This window comes from Hibiscus syriacus, unplaced genomic scaffold (assembly GCF_006381635.1).
Source record: "Hibiscus syriacus cultivar Baekdansim isolate YM2019G1 unplaced genomic scaffold, ASM638163v2 tig00013960_pilon, whole genome shotgun sequence".
Classification (NCBI taxonomy): Eukaryota; Viridiplantae; Streptophyta; class Magnoliopsida; order Malvales; family Malvaceae; genus Hibiscus; species Hibiscus syriacus.
Genome location: NW_024062312.1, coordinates 2311736 through 2330033, shown reverse-complemented (window position 1 = coordinate 2330033; position 18298 = coordinate 2311736). Strand labels below are relative to the sequence as shown.

The following is an 18298-nucleotide window of genomic DNA, read 5'->3' as shown; positions in this document are numbered from 1 at the left end:
AAATAATAATATAAGAAATAGAAGAAGAAAGAGTTGCAGAAGGTCGGAAGAAAAACAGAAGAAAGGCAGTAGAACATCACAAACTCTCTCTCTCTCTCTCTCTCTCTCTCTCTCTCTCATTCGCTTAAACCTAGCAGCTAGCACATATTAAAATACATGTTCTATTAATTAGCCCAACTTTAATATTTTTTATTTATAACAAGCTGATTTTAATCAAAAGTAAAATACTTTCATAATATCTTTATGTTTTTTCTTAATTAATTTATGTAATAATATATATATATATATATATTTAATTTTAAAATAATAAAATATTAAATTAAATAATATTTACTAAAAAAATGTATTAAATATAAAATTTATTTTTTTTATAATAATTTAGAGTTATATAATATTTTAATTGATAATAAAATTAATTTTTAATATTTAAAAATAAGAAAAATAATTGAATATAAATTATTGTTCCATGATGACCATATAATTGTCCTATATCCATGTTTTCTTATCAAAATTAAGATAACCTTAACTCTATGTTGAAATACTTTAGAAACTAGGGTAAATGAGTCTTGACACTTTAGTGAAAGGAAAGGGTGTGAAGAGAAGATTAAGGGTCTGTTTGTTTCCGTAATTCGAATTACGGAATTGGTTTTTCCCGAATTTAAGTGTTTGTTTCACGTAATTCGTTTTCTGGAAAATGTTTTTCCGTGTTTGTTTCACGTAATTCGTTTTCCGGAAAACGTTTTCCCGTGTTTGTTTCACGTAATTCGTTTTCCGGAATGTAATTCATTTTCCTAGTAACACGATTTCCTTTGTGTTTTCTGTAAAATGACTTACGGATTCATTTTCCGTAAGTCATTTTCTGAACTTTTCACTTCAAAGCAAAAATACTCAAAATAATTTTATTTTATGAATTTAATATTAATAAAATATTTTAAAATCATTTTCATCAAAATATTAATTATTAAAATATTTAAAATATATTTATTAATATTTATAATAATATTATATTATATTTTTAATATTATATAAAATAATCAATTATATTATAATAATATAAGATATTTTATTTTATTTTAATAATATATAATAAATTTTTTATATATTTAATAATGAATAATATTATTTATATATTTCAATAATATTTTAGTAAAGATATTTAAAATATACTAATTAATATTTTTAAAATATAATATAGCATTATTACTTTAATAAATAATGTTTAAATAATATTATTTATTATATTTAATATTTGTAATAAATAATTTTTAAAAAACTCTTCAACTAGTGAAAAAAAATGTTTAAATAACATCTTCCAAACATCATAAAACGTTTTTCAGATGTTTTCCAGAAATGTAATTCATTTTCCAGAAATGTAATTCATTTTCCAGAATTCAAATTCCAGTAATTCATTTTCCAGTAATTCAAATTCCAGTAATTCAAACTCCAGTAATTCATTTTCCGGAAAACCAATTACAGCCAAACAAACAGACCCTAAGTGTTTTAGGAGTGAATTAGTGGGTAATGGGTGTGAACGTACTCTAGAATAAATTATTTAACTTACTAACGTAAAAAGTGTGCCTCGCTTACAAAAGGTGCGCACCTAGACTCCAGGAACCTTTTGCACCTAGCGCCTTTAAAAACCAACTAGTATACATGTTGTCATGTAAAGGTCGTGACAAAATTATCTTGAAAGAACTTTGGAAATATTTTTCAGGTTGTTTAAGTTCAATTCTAGAGAAAATTATTTGAACTCGAATTTATAGATCTATGCAGAAAAGTGTAGGTTTATGGAGAGCCTCTACAAGTATCCACAGTCACCCCAAGTTTCAACCATTTGTGAGAGTAGTGTAGAGCTTATTTGGACTTAGACAAGGATTCTAAAGAAAGCTAAAAAGCTTGAATTCGATTTCCATGCAGGTCTCAAACCCTTTGTGGAGTTCTAACCAACTGAGCTAATAGGTTATTTGATATTTAACATTGCATTTTGTCATTAGTTCGAATTCGGAGGCAGGATCATAACAAGAACACAATCCGTAACTAAGAAAACCACAGATGATGTAAAGGAGAAACCATGGAGATGAAAAAAAATAATAGCCATTGGAAAAATCAAAGCACGGTTCATAGCAGTGTTATTGGTACATTAGAAATCAAGAAGGCCTAATTCTACCACTACCATCTGATAGGGTCATGCTGAAACACAAGCCTCTGTTCCTTTAAGAATGGGAGATATGGAAGCACCTAAGATTTGAAACAAGCTGAGTTATGATTTCGGCACAATCATTCCTCAAACACCTAGTTATCCCTAAGAAAGGACCTATTGCAGTGCAGATAAATATGCATTCAAGTAAACTATTATTTAAAAGTCAATCCACAAACAAAGATAAACAGAATGAAGCTTCCGAGATGATCGACCTTACACCTTTACTGCATGAATGACGGGATCTTCAGATTCCACTAACAGAATTTCCAATGATTGTTGCAGTTTACGCATGTTACATACGTTGTCATAGGTTCATCTGCACTCCTGGTCTGCATTTGATAGTATGTGGTCTTGCGTTGACCACATCGCCCGCACTTGAATTGATCTGTCGTGGCCTTTGGTGCACCACCACGCTCACAATCAAATAGAGCCTTATCTTTAATTTCTTTATTTTCACGTTGCCTCTCGTCACTGGCCATTTCCTCTGGGGTCATGGTAATGAGTCTTTCCGGCTTCACTTCGCCCAGAAGAACCTTCCTCCTCAAATCTGGATTATTTGGATCCTTAATGTTGAACATTATAGATCTGTACTTAAACTTTTGGGAGCCATTTGATTTGCCCATCTTCTCAAACATCACAGATTCAACAGATACAGCAACCCGAATAGGGTCAGCAGCATTCACTTGATCCAACATGTCCTGATCAGCCTCGCTGGCAACTTTAGACAAGGCCTCTACAAGAATCTCCCGGAACTTGTCACGCAAAGGATCATTACATTTGACCATTGATGTCAACTTTGGAGGACCAGCAAGCGGCTGATATGGTTTCTTGACATTCAACGCTTGTCTCTCATCCTTATAAATTGTTTCAACCTTACCTCGATCTCTCTTCTCAGACATTGCAGTATCTCCATTTTCCACCTTTTTCTCAACTCTGACGGAGTTTACAGAATCACCTTTAGATTTCTCAACCTTTACAGATTCTGTACTGGAGCGCTTTTCAGACTTGACAGCAATTGGCTTCGGAAGCTTCTCTACCTTGACAGCGCTAGTGGTGCCAATTTTCTTATTGGTAGTCTCCTCAATAACAATTTTCTTCCACAACTCAAGCAAGTCAGAAGCCACAGTTTTGATTTTCTCTCTAGGATGCTTCGTGAGTGGCCGCAGCTTTTTTCCAACCTGTAACATATATGGGAATTCAATTCTTTGTTTTTCAATGTATTCACCAACATGCATGAAATGTCGGAAGATGATGATGCCTCAGGTATGACCAACTAACAGATTGAAATATGCCACCGTTATTGTAAAGTTGTTGTCAGTTCTGACTATAAATACAAGGATTTCATAATTGAGTAACATCTTCATGAAGTTTTAAAGCAACAACTACCTGCAATGATAGTTGTAATTGCAGGGAATCATATGAATTGGTCACGTACCAAAACTGTCATTTTTTTTATGTTAGCATGGGAACAAACATAATACAATTTTTCATGACAACTCTACGTATGAAAAATAAATTAAATACTATGCCATGCTTCAATTCATGAATAATTAAAAAGTTACAAAATACAGAAAAAAGAAAGCTTTTTAACATGGTTGGTTGGGAAGAAAATGAGATGCTCAAGATGTGGATGGAAGATGAAGGAAAGAAACTCTTTAACTTACTCTGTAACAAAGAAAATTGATGAAAGAACAAAATGTGATGGATGGATATTACCCACCAACCATATAATAGGGAAAATGAAGAAGGTATAAGACAAATATACATTTTCCTACACTCTATTTCTCCTTCCTTTCTATTTATCCAATTCTCTAACATTCCTTACGGTTAGTAGTCAAAAATCATACCATAACAGGAAAGTCTTGGGAAAAAACATAATACATTTAAGCATTCCAATATTTATCACTAGATTCACTGCAAATTTAACTGTCATAAGAACCTAAAAGGCAGCATTGTCAGAAATTAAATTGTATTTGCAGAACCAAAGAGATTCAGGAAATCTTTACTCCACCAAATATATATTATTTATACTTCAACACATGCCAATCAACTAATCAATTGCAATGAAGTTTATGAACTCGACTGCTACTATATAGAATTAATAATTAATAATCCTATCTGTCGATATATCTGTTCGTCTATTAATATTATATACATTCTTTACTTCAATTTAAAGGGGGGAAAACCAAAGGTTGATCTCTCAACCAAAAGAAGAACAAAAAATTTCGTAAAAGGAATATAATTTCCTCCTAATCGTCACTCAGAAAATTCAACACAAACGAATTAAGAATCTATATGTAATATTATTAATTCATCATAAGGGGAGGAGGAAAGAGAGAAACGAACCTGAGAAGAAACAAGAGAATCGTAAGTGACGGGGAAATCCTTGAGCCGGTTCAAGGCGTCGACGCATCTGGAAACCTCGGGGGAGTTGGAGGAAACGGCGTCGGAGGTGGCCAAATCGGCCGCTTTCTTGGCGGCGTCGAACAAATGCAACAGCTCCTTCTCCATACAATTAACCTAAAAGTATAAAAGGAGATCTGGTGGATTTCCTCTCCTTCACTATTTTTTTTTTGTGAGGGATGTTTTTGACGATAGAGGGAGGGGTGGGAATGAAAAAGGAGATTTTGTTTTGGACCGAATTTCAAATATACGGATAGGAAAGGGGTGATTTTGGAAATAGGCAAATAACAGAAGTACCACAAGATGAAACGGTTATTGTTGTTATTGATCAGTGATCGTTGATCTTTGATCAGAGTGGAGATGAACGGTCTGTGATGTGTGATGTACTGATCGTATATTCATAATCAAGTCATGCTGCTTTCATTTCCTTCAGTTGGGAAATTGGGCTTCGTTATGGGCCTTCTTTGTGGGCCTTTATATACATGTTTCATTTTAAGCTTTGTTTTTTTACGGTAAACTCACTTGTAGCACCCATCTATTGCATTGTTTTCATTTTTAATTTACTCACTAGTGTTATAATTTTTTTTTATTTTAGTCCTTTCCATTAAATAGTGTTCATTATCAAATGATTGAGAGTATTTGAAACATATACTATTTTATAATCACCTTAACTTAATAAAACAGTACAATCAACGACTGTAGCGGGGTGATTAAGTGTTCATTATCTTGTTCATGCCAGATGCCCCATTGTTCTCCTCGTTGATCGCAGAGGTATTTCTTTAACACAAAATCACATGAATGAATAATTCGAATAATCTGAATCCGAAATGTTGTGGCAGACTGCTTCTTCGCCTTGAAGTCATGGCAGGCTGAGAGAGCTGGAGCTGCCGCTATTCTTATCGCCGATGACATAAACGAGTCATTGATTACCACCATGGCTACCCCTGAAGATGGACAAGCTCACGGCAAATACGAGCATGATATCATCATTCCGTCAGCCTTCATTGGTAAATAACTAGGCGACCGTATTAATGAGGCACTTTGTAACGGGGACGTCATTGACATACAACTTGACTGGAGGGAGGAGTCCCTCCTATGTCCTAACGAGCGAGTCGAGTATGAGTTTTGGACGAATAACAACACTACGATTGCGGTCCATCGAGAACTTCAAATGAGTGTGAGAATGATGCCATGGAGGCTGAGAGTGATGAAAGCTGGTAGACTGAGATAACAAATGAAGGAGGAGGAAACTTAAAGATAGATAGATGACAGAATGAAGTTTTTATTGAACATTGAAGAAATACTCTGCATACAACCTAATACAAGTATGGCTTATATGGCCCAAGTAACCGACAACCATAACAAACTAATAACAAACCATAACAAAATAATAACAAACTAATAACACTCTAACATTCACTCAACTTTTCAACCTTTTAATTTTCTTCAAAATAAACTTGCTATTAGAGAGTTGATCAAACAAATAATGCAAATTTAATAAGCTGAAATTCAACCGTCTTGTCGTCTCGATGAACAATTTACCGGATAAATTCTCTTTCACCTAAAACATCTTCTTTCTTCAACTTTCCTTGGCTTTTCTTCTTCTTTTTTTCAAGAGTTGGTTTTTATCTTCACAGTTCTTCCTCTTTACTTATTGGGACTTTCTTTTTGTTGGAAGCAAAGCGGTTAAGCTCCGAGCTCCCGGATGCATTCTGAAGCCTCTTTTGGGCAAGAAAATATCCTATTTTGTATGGTTAAGGAATGCAAGGCTGTTAAACTCTTAACCCTCCCCAAAGATTTTCTTCTATGGTAACTTGGCTGTTAAGCCTCAAAGTTCCATGTCAAACTTTGGAGAAGAAGTAACAAGTGATGAAAAATACTCTATGAACATTTTAAAGCTGCTGGTTGAATTGCACATATAGCGTTCTTCGTCAACACACACAACATGGAACAAGGAAGAACATCGAGCATAGTAGTAACGAGAGTTCTCCAAATGCAGCAATCTTTCACTAATCGCCAATCAGCGGGAAGGGCACTTGAGGCCACATTTATGAAAAATGAAAATGTTCGACACCAATGAGAGGAATTGAGTTTTGGAGGAAGTGTAACTGGGAAATTATGAATCGAACATCTCTAGCTTCTTTGGCTTTCTTCTCTCTTTCAGCAAATGCTACGACCCCTTCTAACCTTTTGAGGACAGCTTCTCCTTCCCCGCAACGATCCATCAACAAAACGTACTCGTACAAGGCCACGTAAGCGAACGGATCCGACTGAAGGATTTCATCGAACAGTCTGAGTGCTTTCTCAGTTTGACCCATGTCGCTCAACAACCTTCCCAACAACAATTTCCAATCAGCAACATCCGGTTATGCAAAAACCAAGCGCTTCAGGGTGATAACCGCCGCTTATTCTTCTTGGTTTTCGAGCTTCATGCGTTTGAACGCCTTCATTACCTCGACGGCTTCCGCATCCGATTCAAGAAATGCAGAAATCGATGAAGTTTGCTTTGGTTTCGGATCTTCCGCTTCCTTTTCTACCGGCAAAGCAGGTTCGTTTTCAACCACTGTTACTGGTATAGGGTCGGGTCAGGCAAGGAAGTCTAAGAATTTCCCAATTATCAAAGCCGTGGTACCGATCAAAACACCGTCTTGGCGAACGATTGAAGCTTCTGGGCGACGAAATCAGGCTTTGCAGAATAACAAGCCCTGAGTCTGAGGGGCTTGGGTGAAGGAAAAGCGAGCAACGGGGCCGACGAAGAAGACGAAGGGAGTTATTTCAGGGGGAGAACAGTGGTACAGGGTGATGAAAACGTGGCTAGTGTTGGATTCATGGATGAGAATATACTTTTTTCTTGGTTTTCTCAAGGTTGAAGAAATCAATGGAATGGCAACACCGGAAGAAAGATGAAATCAGGATCTTTGGCTAATGATACCATGTGAGAATGCTGTCATGGAGGCTGAGAGTAATGAAAGCTGGTGGACTAAGATAACAAATGAAGGATGAGGAAACTTAAAGATAGAGAGATGGCAGAATGAAGTTTTTATTGAACATTAAAGAAATATTCTGCATACAACTTAATACAAGTATGGCTTATATAACCCAAGTAACCAACAACCATAATAAACTAATAACAAACAAATAACAAACCATAACAAAATAAGAACAAACTAATAACACTCTAACAAGGAGATGCTCGAATACTCGTGCAGAAAGGGTACATTCGTTTCACCTTGCACTACATGACTTGGTATTGTCCCCAAGCTTTTGTTTTCAGCAAACAGTGCATGTCGCAATGTATCAACCACGGTAGGTACTGTGCACCAGGTCTCGACGAGGATACTACGGTAAAGACGCGGTGGTTCAGAATCTTCTCCAAGCCTGCCTGTTCAAAGTTGCCAATGAAAGTGGACAGCCATGGCTATGGTGGGATTACGTTACGGAGTTTGCGAACAGATGCCAATCAAAAGACAAGTATACCAAAGAATGAGCAGATAAAGTCATCTGATCTCTCGATATCGATCTCGTTAAAATCAAAAATTGTATCAGAGATACCGAGGCCGATGTGGAGAGCCCAGTTCCTGAAACAGAACGAGATGCACGGGTCATGTTACTTCTTAAACTTCATTAGTCATCTTTGTTGTATTTTGGCATTGAGAGCCTAACACTAAAATATGTTGTGATTTCGATTTCAGAAAGGCAATGGCTGCCATGGAGACATTACTATACTGCCAACTCTTCTGATAAACAACACACAATACAAAGGATCGAATAAAAATTTACGTCGGCAGCGGCGACGATATACGATTGCATGAATTACCTAATGTAAACTTTTTCTGATGGATTCAGGGAAGTTGGGGAAATGAGATGTTCTCAAGGCAATTTGTGCAAGTTTTCAAGAGACAACACTGCAATCATTTTGTTTAAATGAAGGTAATCATCTACTACATGCATGCACTCGATTTACGAGCATTTTCTTCCTCTGGCCACCACTTTAGATCATATAAGAATCATACATGAAAAATGTTAAAAACTCAACCAAGAGACTAAAATAAATACGAATAAATCTGATTGCATCAGTAAACGAACAACAAAAAGAAATTAAGCGATTGAAAGACCACCGAGAGTTGCATATTATAGCCGAAAGTCGTGAGAAACTATCAACAAACGCAAAATCACGTACCCAAATTCAATCTAAAGGTTCATAGCAGGGAAGATCAACAAGATTTCGAACTTGATCAGTTGTGGCATCGTCAAATCCAACCCTGAGAAAATACAAATAAATGAACGGACAAAAGACCAAGAAAAAAATTGAAAAACATGCCACAAAGGCAGGGATAAACATACAACACATGCGTAATTATTTTAATTAATAAAATAAAGAAAAAAGATAACCGACGATCGACAACCAACATTAAAGTCGATGTCGTCACCGACTAAAGAAAATCAAAAAAAAAATTGATCCAATCTATGAAAAACGATACAATTTTTTTTTTTGAAAAAAAACAAAGGATGAAAAGAACAACTAAGAAAAGAGCGAGCGACTAGGAATGGAAACGAGAAAACTATAAACTATTTGTGTAAACGTACAATGTCAAATGGTTGACAATTATCATAAGCAAGAATCGAATGACTTTAGTAGTAAAATAATTGTTATTATTCCTTGAGACCTCGGGTTCAAGTATCAGTAATGTTAGGGGTGTAAACGTACAATGTCAAATGGTTGACAATTATCTTTGAACATATACTACATTGTATTTACCTTATATTAATAAAAAATATTTACTAACTTTTAGTATGTTACTAAATTACATTAACAATTACGAATAATTTTTATTTATGTTTAAATAAATACTACCAACAAGAAAAAAATAAAAATAAAAATAAGTTATAAAAATAAGTTTTTATTCTTTATGAAAAAAATAATTACTTTTTTTTAAAAACCTTTTTAGCACCTCTAATGGATTTTTATAAAATCTCTCACACTTGTTTTACGATCTTTATATCTGAATTTTTTTCAAAGATAGATTCATAATCTCCTTAAAACATAAAGGATAATGTCATCTTGTCTTTATTACGAGTTTTTTTAATGTTTTTTATCTCTTTATTAGATAAGATTGTTTATGTTACTACATTTTCAGATTCGAGATACCTTCTTTAATTATATCTTAACAATCTTACGAACTAAATAAGTCATTCGTTTAAATTCTTCAATTATCATAATTTGGCTTTGTCAATCTTGAAATTTATGGTTAAAATGATCTTTTTATTGTTTAAGCTACCATATGTTTATGAATGACTTTAATGAAGTATACAGGCCTATTTTTCTTTTGGAAGGGATGTTTTGTACTGTATTTGAAAGTACACATACAAAACGTTATATTCGTATTGATCTCGTTAAAAAATCTCCCTAATCAGTGGTGGATATATATAGAGCCTAGGGTGGACACGTATCCTTCATGAATTTCGAATTTATTTATGTTAGTTGTTTATTTTAATGAAAATGTCTATCCTGAGATTTTATTTGTGCTCACTCCGTACGAAATTTTTTACTAGTAATATATATGTGTTCATCCTGAAAACTATTTCTGAATCTGTCGTTGACCCTAATTCTAAATGGAAAAAAAAGAGTATCATGCAAGTATAGAATGAAATAACAGCACATAACCAATCAACGATCCGAACCGATTATGGCAAACAAACCGCAAACCAGTCCACAATTATGGGAAATAAAGCTCCCTGAGCCAAAACCAACATACTGTGTGACTAACATCACCTCCTTAGAGGAAAGATAATGAAATTAAACTTGATTAATGCATACGAATGGCAACAGGCCGGGTTCGGGCCGGATATTGGTCCCCTGTCTCCGTTTAAAAAATATGTATTCATCCCCGCTTAAAAAATCATAGGAATTTAAACGGGGATCTCCATAAGATAATCGGGGAAAACCGCAGGGAAACGAATATCCCCGTTTAGCATAAAAGGTTATTTAAACGGGTATCGGGCCGAGTATCGGAACGGGTATATATATATTTAAATTAAATATATAAATATTATATATATATATATATATTTAAATTTAAATTAAATTTATTAATATTATATATATACTAATTATTTTTAATATTTATCGGGCCGGGTATCGGGGCGGGGATTACCGTCCCCATCTCCGTTTAGCATAAACGGTTTTTTCCCGTCCTCATCCCGTTTAATTCAGTTTTCGATTTTCCCCGTCGGTTTCGGATTTTTTTACCATCCCTATTAAAGCATGTTATTTCATAAATATTTGTTTATAATTATACATTTTCAAGATGAACACATGAGTATAAAATATTTCAATAACATAATGTTTGATAGTCATGAAAGGACAAAAGGAAGACATTCTATTTAAGGGTGAGCAAAACTCGACTCGACTTGAAAAACCAAAAGTTTGAGTCTAGTTCTTGGACTTTGTATGATATATGTACATCATGTATGAAAAAAAATATGAAGAAATGTATTTGTATTGTATATATATGGTTATAGAAAGTCACTTAAATTAGAATAAAATAATATTAATATTATAAATATTTTCAAATAAATTTAAACATAAACTCCAAAAATTGACTCGATTCGACTCGAATTTTATAAACTTGACTAGAAAAAATTTCAAATCAAGTCCGAGTTGTAAAAATAGGACTCGTCAACTCGAATAACTCAAAACTTTTTAATTCGACTCGATCGAACGCTCATCCCTAATTCTATTGATTATGAAATATGCTTTAATTTAAATATCCGATAACCTTATAAATTTACTTATTAACTTAGTTGGTATGTAATATGAACGGATCGTTATAAAAATTGTTCAACGAACCTCTTGAAAATGACTTAATTATTAGTTGAACATGTCAGAACGATCTTTAAGCTTTTTAGAGTTAAAAGGGGATCAAACTAATTTAATTTTAAAATTCAGGTTTTAGAAAATAAATTAATTTGGAGTTACCATCGACAGTTGGGTTAGGTAAGTTGAATATATAAAAATATTGTTTTAAATATTTTTTTAAGAAAAATTAAGTTAAAAGATAAAAATAGTATGTGTTTAACCAGAGGTTCATTTTTTAAGAGTTCGGGAGTCGGTTACGCATGGGAAATGATGAGCATCCCTACAACGTCCAAAATTGGTACCTACGCGATTATACGTCATCTGAATATTGAAACTTATAAATTCAAATATACTTTTAAATTATGATCCTTTTAGAAAAATTAAAAGGTGCATCATTTTGTACGGACATTCTTAGAAACACCTTCTTTGTCAGTCAAAGCGTATTTCTATAGATTCCTTATACAAAATAATAATGCCTTGATTTTTTAGAAAATAATATATATATTAAAATATTATTTTAATATAAGAAAAAAATATTATTTTGTTTGAGCAATCCTCAAGAACATAATCCTTCTTAGTTAAGAAGTGTTTTCATAGATTCCTCTCATAAAATAATATTGTCTTGTCTTTTAATAAATTACATATATGCGTATAATTAAAAATAATATTTAACATGGGAAATATATATACAAGTTACATATAAAAAAAATAAGGTATAAAAATATAAAGTATAGGGACTAAATGGGCATAAATATAAACATGTTAAAGAGTAAAGACTAAAATACAAATAAAGTAAACCACATGCACTGGAAATGAAATAAAGACCATTAATAACATGAAGGGCTAAAATAAAATAAAACATAATATAAAGCTCAAAATTAAAAATAAGCAGAAAAGTAAATGTTGGATTCTGGAATTTAAAAGGACTGAATTGTAAATGTTGAAAATTTAAAGACAGAAATTTAAAGTGTAGAGATAAATAAAATGACAAAAAATAAAATTGAAAAAAAATTAATATTTAAAATTTTAATTGAGATGGTAATAATGAGAGTCGTACCCAGGACAGGTCAGCGTAAGATCTACAATGGTTCAAATACGAAGAATAAAAGTGAGTGGTTAGTAGTTTTAAAAAATAAAAAGTCAGAAGTTAGTGGTTATTAGAGTTAGAATTTTAACCCTGATCGCAATAACGCATATCGTATCTTGGGATGGATCATTACAAGATCGTATGATTGATTCGAACACAAAAATAAAAAAAGTTAGTGGTTAGTTGTTAGAAGTTAGAAAAGTCAGTAGTTAGAATAATAAAAATAAGTCCGCATCATAATAATGTAGGTCATATCCCAAATCAGGTCACCACAAGATCACATAATAGAAATGGTGACTATTTTGTAAAAACAAGCCTAGAGTTAAGGGGGTTATACGTGATTTTTCCTAAAATTTTTCTAATTACCAAACTTGACTTCACTGCCTCTCGATCAAACACCTCCTTACTCATTTGAAATGTTGTTGCATCAAAACCTCTTATAAACTCGACTTGATATCATTAAGATAAGGGGTAAGTAAAACTCGACTCGATTCGAAAAATTAATTTTTTTACTTGACTCGAGAAGACTCGGATTGAAAAACTTTCAAGTTCAAATCGAGTTGTAAAATATAACTCGAATAATTCGAATAACTCAAAAAATTTAGTAATTAGTGAATTGATTTTAAAATTTGAATTGAGCCCCTCGAATATGTATGATATATATATAACACATATGAAAAAATATATATGACATGAATAGGTTATAAAAAATCATTTAAAACGGAATAAAAATATTATAATAGTATAAATATTTACAATTAAATTTAAACAATAACTCAAAAATTCAGCTCAACTCGAATTTTATAAAATCGACTAGAAAAAATTGCAAGTCAACTTCAAGTTGTAAAATAGGACTTGACAACTCAAATAACTCAATTTTTTGACTTAACTCGATCGAACACTCACTCTTAATTAAGATAACAGATAAGATAATACAAGAAAATGATTAAAAATTGTATAATAGATGATGTAAGAATTAAGCTATAATAGAGGAGTAACGAGACATTAAATCAAAATTTTAATATCGATTTGGAATATGAGTCAATACGAGTCCACCTTAAAATTTAGTGTACAAAAATATCAAAAATCTTAGTAATTTAGTTATATTCTTGTAACGATATAACTAAATTATTTTAGTAGTTAAAGAGATGATTATTGCCCTTATAGATTCGAGTTGAAACACCAATCTTTGGAAAAAAAAAAGTGTTTGATTGTTGTCAAATGATTCAGAATTTTTACAATAAATATTAAGTGAAATCGAATTTGATTGAATAGTCAATAGGTAGTGCAAATAGGGGTGGGCATTGGACCCGAACCCGACGGGTTTCGACCCGATTCGATCAGATTGAGTTTTTTTTTTAAAAAAAGGAGGTTCGGGTCGGGTTTTTAAGTGAGATGTTCGGTCAGGTTCAGGTTTAGGGTGAAAAATACCCAACCCGACCCAAAAAATATAATTTATCTTATATATTTAGGAATAATTACAATAATACCCCTATATATATTTTTTTCAATTAAGTCACTGTTTTTATTGAATAAAAATAATATTTTTATTATTATTTCGGGTTGGGTCGAGTCGGGTTTCTAAGTTATATGTCGGGTTGGGTTCGGGTCGGGTGAAATTTTGTTTTGGTCGGGTCGGGTCTCGGTGGAGGGTCCTTTATTCTCGGGTCTGGTCGGGTGGACCAAAAACCCGACCCGACCCATGCCCATCCCTAAGTACAAATCCATGGGGCTTGCTGATAACTGGGCTTTTACTCGAAAATATATCTATTATCAACAATAGTATTTTTTTGGTTAAAATAGTATAAATAATATTTTTTTCAAAATTGCATTCTCACGTTTGATTTGTCATCATTTCTTATCTTGGTGCATTTCTGAATTGTTATTTGTAGATTAGATTTTGGAATCGTTTCACACACTATTTTAAGTATTTTTTATTAAATTTATTAATTTATGTTTATATTAAGTTTTACATGGTATTATTAGATTTATCATATACTAGAAAAATCAAGTAAAAAAATCTAACAAGTTTAACAAGCAATGAGTCGAATAAGTCGAGTCAAGCAGTGACTCGAGCAACGAGTTGAACGACAAGCACAATCGAATTTTTTTTATCAAACTTATTAAATATCAATTCGAATTAAACAATTTCCGAATTGAATCAAAACTTCTTAACTCGCGGTCAAATCGCTTGATAAACAACCCTATGCCCCATCCTCAAAATCAAATGCCATCGACTCCTTTTCTCTATAGAAGTCTTGTTTCTGGTAAGATGAGAGTGGTGATTGAATGGCGCGTAATTTTAGCATGAAATCTTATCCGTTCATTTGCTAGAGATCCGGTCTGATGGTGAATTTGGGGAAGACAAAGGGAGGAGGTGTAGGAGACGGGCAAACGTAAATGTTCATGCAACAGACAAAATTAACGTACTAGTCTCAGTTGCTTCAAATGGTACCATCTAGGATGGATGGAAATTTCAAAATCGATACTCTAGGTACTTAACAATGTTGACGAAAAGAATTCATCGATTGACTTCAATGGTAAAAAAAAATATTATTTTCGTTAGAGAATCTAAATTCGAACAACTACATCTACAAATATATGTACGTTGTCAATTACTAAGAAATATTGTTAACAAATACTACATTATGATTATGGCAGACTATTCAAAAGAATGTGTTAGTGAAGTGGCCACTTACTAAACCATGATTCTTGAGCTTCTTCCCATGCCAGAGTATCATAGCATGATGCAAGACCCTTATTCTATAATCAAAAGCTATTCTATTCTGACCATTCAAGAGTTACCCCAAACCTCGAAAACTCGAAAATAGACCATAAAACGGACATGGAACATGCTCGGAAAAATAAAAATTGCGCTACGATTGCCTTTTGGTGATGATGAATGTAACATTTAATATCAACATGAAAGGGGGTGTCGAAGACGAGGTTCGGTCAAAATACGTATCTAAAATATGGTGTGCGTTGGCACGAAAAAGAAAATTTTGTTTTTCTTCAAAACTTCAACCTCAATGAGAGTTCCTTGTCTTCTTGGCGGTGAACAATTGACGAAGGAAACCAAACTTACCCTTTGTTCGAGAGGATAACTCCGTTATGGCTCCGCTACTTGTTTCTGCAGTCTCGCTGGTGTCGGATTCGGGTACGGAAGGTGAAGGAGGTGTGAGCGTGAAGAGAAATGCATTCAGCATACGCATTATCTGGCTGAAACTGGGCCTCATGTTAGGGTCCTCGACCCAGCATGACTGTAAGATAAACGCCAGCTCGGGGGATATATCGTCTGGAAGGCTAGGTCGCTCTTGCTGCACACTCGTACGGCATCAAACTGATTAGTTATCGGTGATTTTGAACAATTTATCATGCATAACAGAATATGCAATAAAGACTTGCACCTTAAAAGCAGCGGCATAAGCTGCCTGTAAATTCGACATGCCCTCGAATGGCATTCGATTGGTCAACAGTTCCCATAAGACGATTCCGAAGCTGTAGACGTCAACTTTGTTATTGTAATGCTTTTTCTCTCCCCGACGCAACGTCACCGTGCTATACAACTACAATGACACGAACCGAAAGAAAGACCAGAGTTAATTCTACTAATAGAGATTAAAACAAACGATAACCACGAGAAGACGACGAAGAAAACTGCCCGACATTATTGTCAGTTGTATGTCCAAAGCTCAAACAGGCGTTGAAGAGGTTAATGAGTACTTTTAATTCTACTAATCCGGCCATCTACTGAATATAACACTACCAGACAATCCATGAATCTATGGCTATTCGATTTATAAAAAAGACTTGAGGCCTCTAAAGAACATTCAAAGACTTGAGTATCGAAAACAACAAGATGAAATCGAAAACAAACAGATTCAATTTTCATTGTAAATAAGTTTCTTTTTCCGTTTTACTAATGCAATAATGGCACGAACCTCAGGGGCCATCCAACGATAAGTTCCGGTCTCTGCAGTCATCATCTCTGTCACGGTTTCTTCCCTCGCAAGACCAAAATCTGCGAGTTTCACAGACCTCTGGTTTGCAGTAAGCAGCAAGTTGTCTGTATTATTAAATTTCCAAGTAAGGGTTCAGTCAAAGGACTCGAGAAATCCACACTGAACTATGAACAATGTATTACATCAACGAAGAAGGATGTTCAAGAAATACCAGGCTTTAGATCCCTATGTATAATCCCATTGGCATGCAGACAATCCATGGCTCGGGCGATGTCCAGTGCAAAATTCAAAGCCATGCGGAGGTCCAAAGCCTTCGGACGGATGCTAACCAAATACTTCCGGAGGGACATTCCGGGTAACAGCTCGGTTACTATAACCATCAGCGGGTCCTTACAAGCTCCAAAGAACTGCCAAGGCAAGAAATCGATGAAAACGACAGATTCTATCAAGTCGTATTTAGCATTTCAAGCTTCGAACAATCACCTTGACAAGGTTAACGTGTTTCACTCGAGACATCATGTTAACCTCACGAACGAAACGACTCTCGAGCGCAGCCCTTTCCTCGGCCGTCCTCCCACGGTGAAGAACTTTAATCGCAACAATCCGTTCACCATACCTGGAAAAATATTAGACTCACCCCTATGTAACTAGAGAGCAACCCTCGATGCACAATCTAATTTTTTTTTTTTTTACAAATTTCCATCACCATCATTCATTTCCAAAAACACAATAAACAAGTTATAATTTCTACGAAATTCTTACAGAAACAATAACAATGTTCTTCATATATTGACTGTTCCTGTTACATCCACACAAGCATATACATATACATACATATGAACTCTAAAAGATTGTTTTTTTTTTTTAATTTGGGATAATTGACAACAAAAGTTACCACTAGGTGTTTTGAAACTGACCTTCCTTCGTAAACTTTGCCGTGAGCTCCTTCTCCGATTTTGGAGCCGACGAATAACAATTTCGGGTCAATGAGCAAATTTCGATCGATGGTCAACTCTTGAGCAGCCGTCATCGACCCGTTGGAAACGACGACGTTTCCTGTTTCTTCTTCGTTGCAACTCATAGTTTCTAAATTATTCCAGAACTCGTCATTTCAACCAATAAAATCTTTTTTTTTTTGCTAAAAAAAATATTTCTTTCTTTCTTTCAATCTTCCACATCAGCTTCAAAGCTCAAACCACCGAACCTCATAACAATCCCTCTGATTCCAAGCCATCCAATTATGCTCTTTTTATATAATATCCTTCCTCTTATTTTTTTTCTGGAATTTGGGTCGAGCTCAGAGGTTCTGCCTTTGAAGATAATGGCCAAAAAAGGAAATGAAACCCTAGGAAAGGAGAAACAAGATGAGGCAAAAGCAACTTACAGTCCAAGCAAAAATAGGCCAAAAAGATAAAAAGGTGAAGAGGCTTAAGCTTTCACTTGAAACAGAGAATCTTCAATATATATATATCGGATTTAAACTGAAAAATAAACAAATAACAAAAAGAAAGAAAAAAAAAAGAGGAGCTTTGTGGCAGTTGGTTTGCTCTTATCTAAAGCAAGAAGCTTTTCCGATGAAGATTAAATATTCTGCGATTTTCCGACGAGATTTTTCTAACTTAATTAAAGTGAAAATCGGAAATTATATTAATAATAGTAAACGAGATGGGAAAGGGAAAGGGCGAGAGAGGCGGTGTTTTGGAGAAAAGTGAAGGACCAATTAAAGAACGACACGTGGATACCACAGCTTCTTTACCTTTTCACAGCATCAGAGATTTTGACGTGGC

At 34.0% G+C, this 18298-nt stretch overlaps 2 protein-coding genes across 2 annotated transcripts; both read right to left on the bottom strand.

The window, feature by feature from the left end:
• Window positions 1–2076: 2076 nt before the first annotated feature.
• LOC120206774 (transcription elongation factor TFIIS-like) lies at window positions 2077–4805 on the bottom strand. The gene is made up of 2 exons (XM_039206370.1): window positions 4547–4805; window positions 2077–3378 (listed from the first exon to the last, which is right to left on the bottom strand). Exons 1-2 carry the CDS (start codon window positions 4709–4711, stop codon window positions 2455–2457), a joined length of 1089 nt encoding a protein of 362 aa, XP_039062301.1. The 5' UTR covers window positions 4712–4805; the 3' UTR covers window positions 2077–2454.
• Window positions 4806–15326: 10521 nt separating this feature from the next.
• On the bottom strand, window positions 15327–18005 carry LOC120206773 (serine/threonine-protein kinase STY13-like). The gene is made up of 6 exons (XM_039206369.1): window positions 17429–18005; window positions 16995–17127; window positions 16723–16918; window positions 16491–16615; window positions 15957–16115; window positions 15327–15866 (listed from the first exon to the last, which is right to left on the bottom strand). Exons 1-6 carry the CDS (start codon window positions 17590–17592, stop codon window positions 15576–15578), a joined length of 1068 nt encoding a protein of 355 aa, XP_039062300.1. The 5' UTR covers window positions 17593–18005; the 3' UTR covers window positions 15327–15575.
• Window positions 18006–18298: the final 293 nt, after the last annotated feature.

Coding starts and splice junctions, on each gene's coding strand:
- LOC120206774 (XM_039206370.1), bottom strand. CDS start 4,711: ATGGAGAAGGAGCTGTTGCATTTGTTCGACGCCGCCAAGAAAGCGGCC. Junction 3,379..4,546: donor ATTCTCTTGTTTCTTCTCAG/GTTCGTTTCTCT, acceptor TATATGTTACAG/GTTGGAAAAAAGCTGCGGCC.
- LOC120206773 (XM_039206369.1), bottom strand. CDS start 17,592: ATGAGTTGCAACGAAGAAGAAACAGGAAACGTCGTCGTTTCCAACGGG. Junction 17,128..17,428: donor GGCAAAGTTTACGAAGGAAG/GTCAGTTTCAAA, acceptor ATATTTTTCCAG/GTATGGTGAACGGATTGTTG. Junction 16,919..16,994: donor AACACGTTAACCTTGTCAAG/GTGATTGTTCGA, acceptor TTGCCTTGGCAG/TTCTTTGGAGCTTGTAAGGA.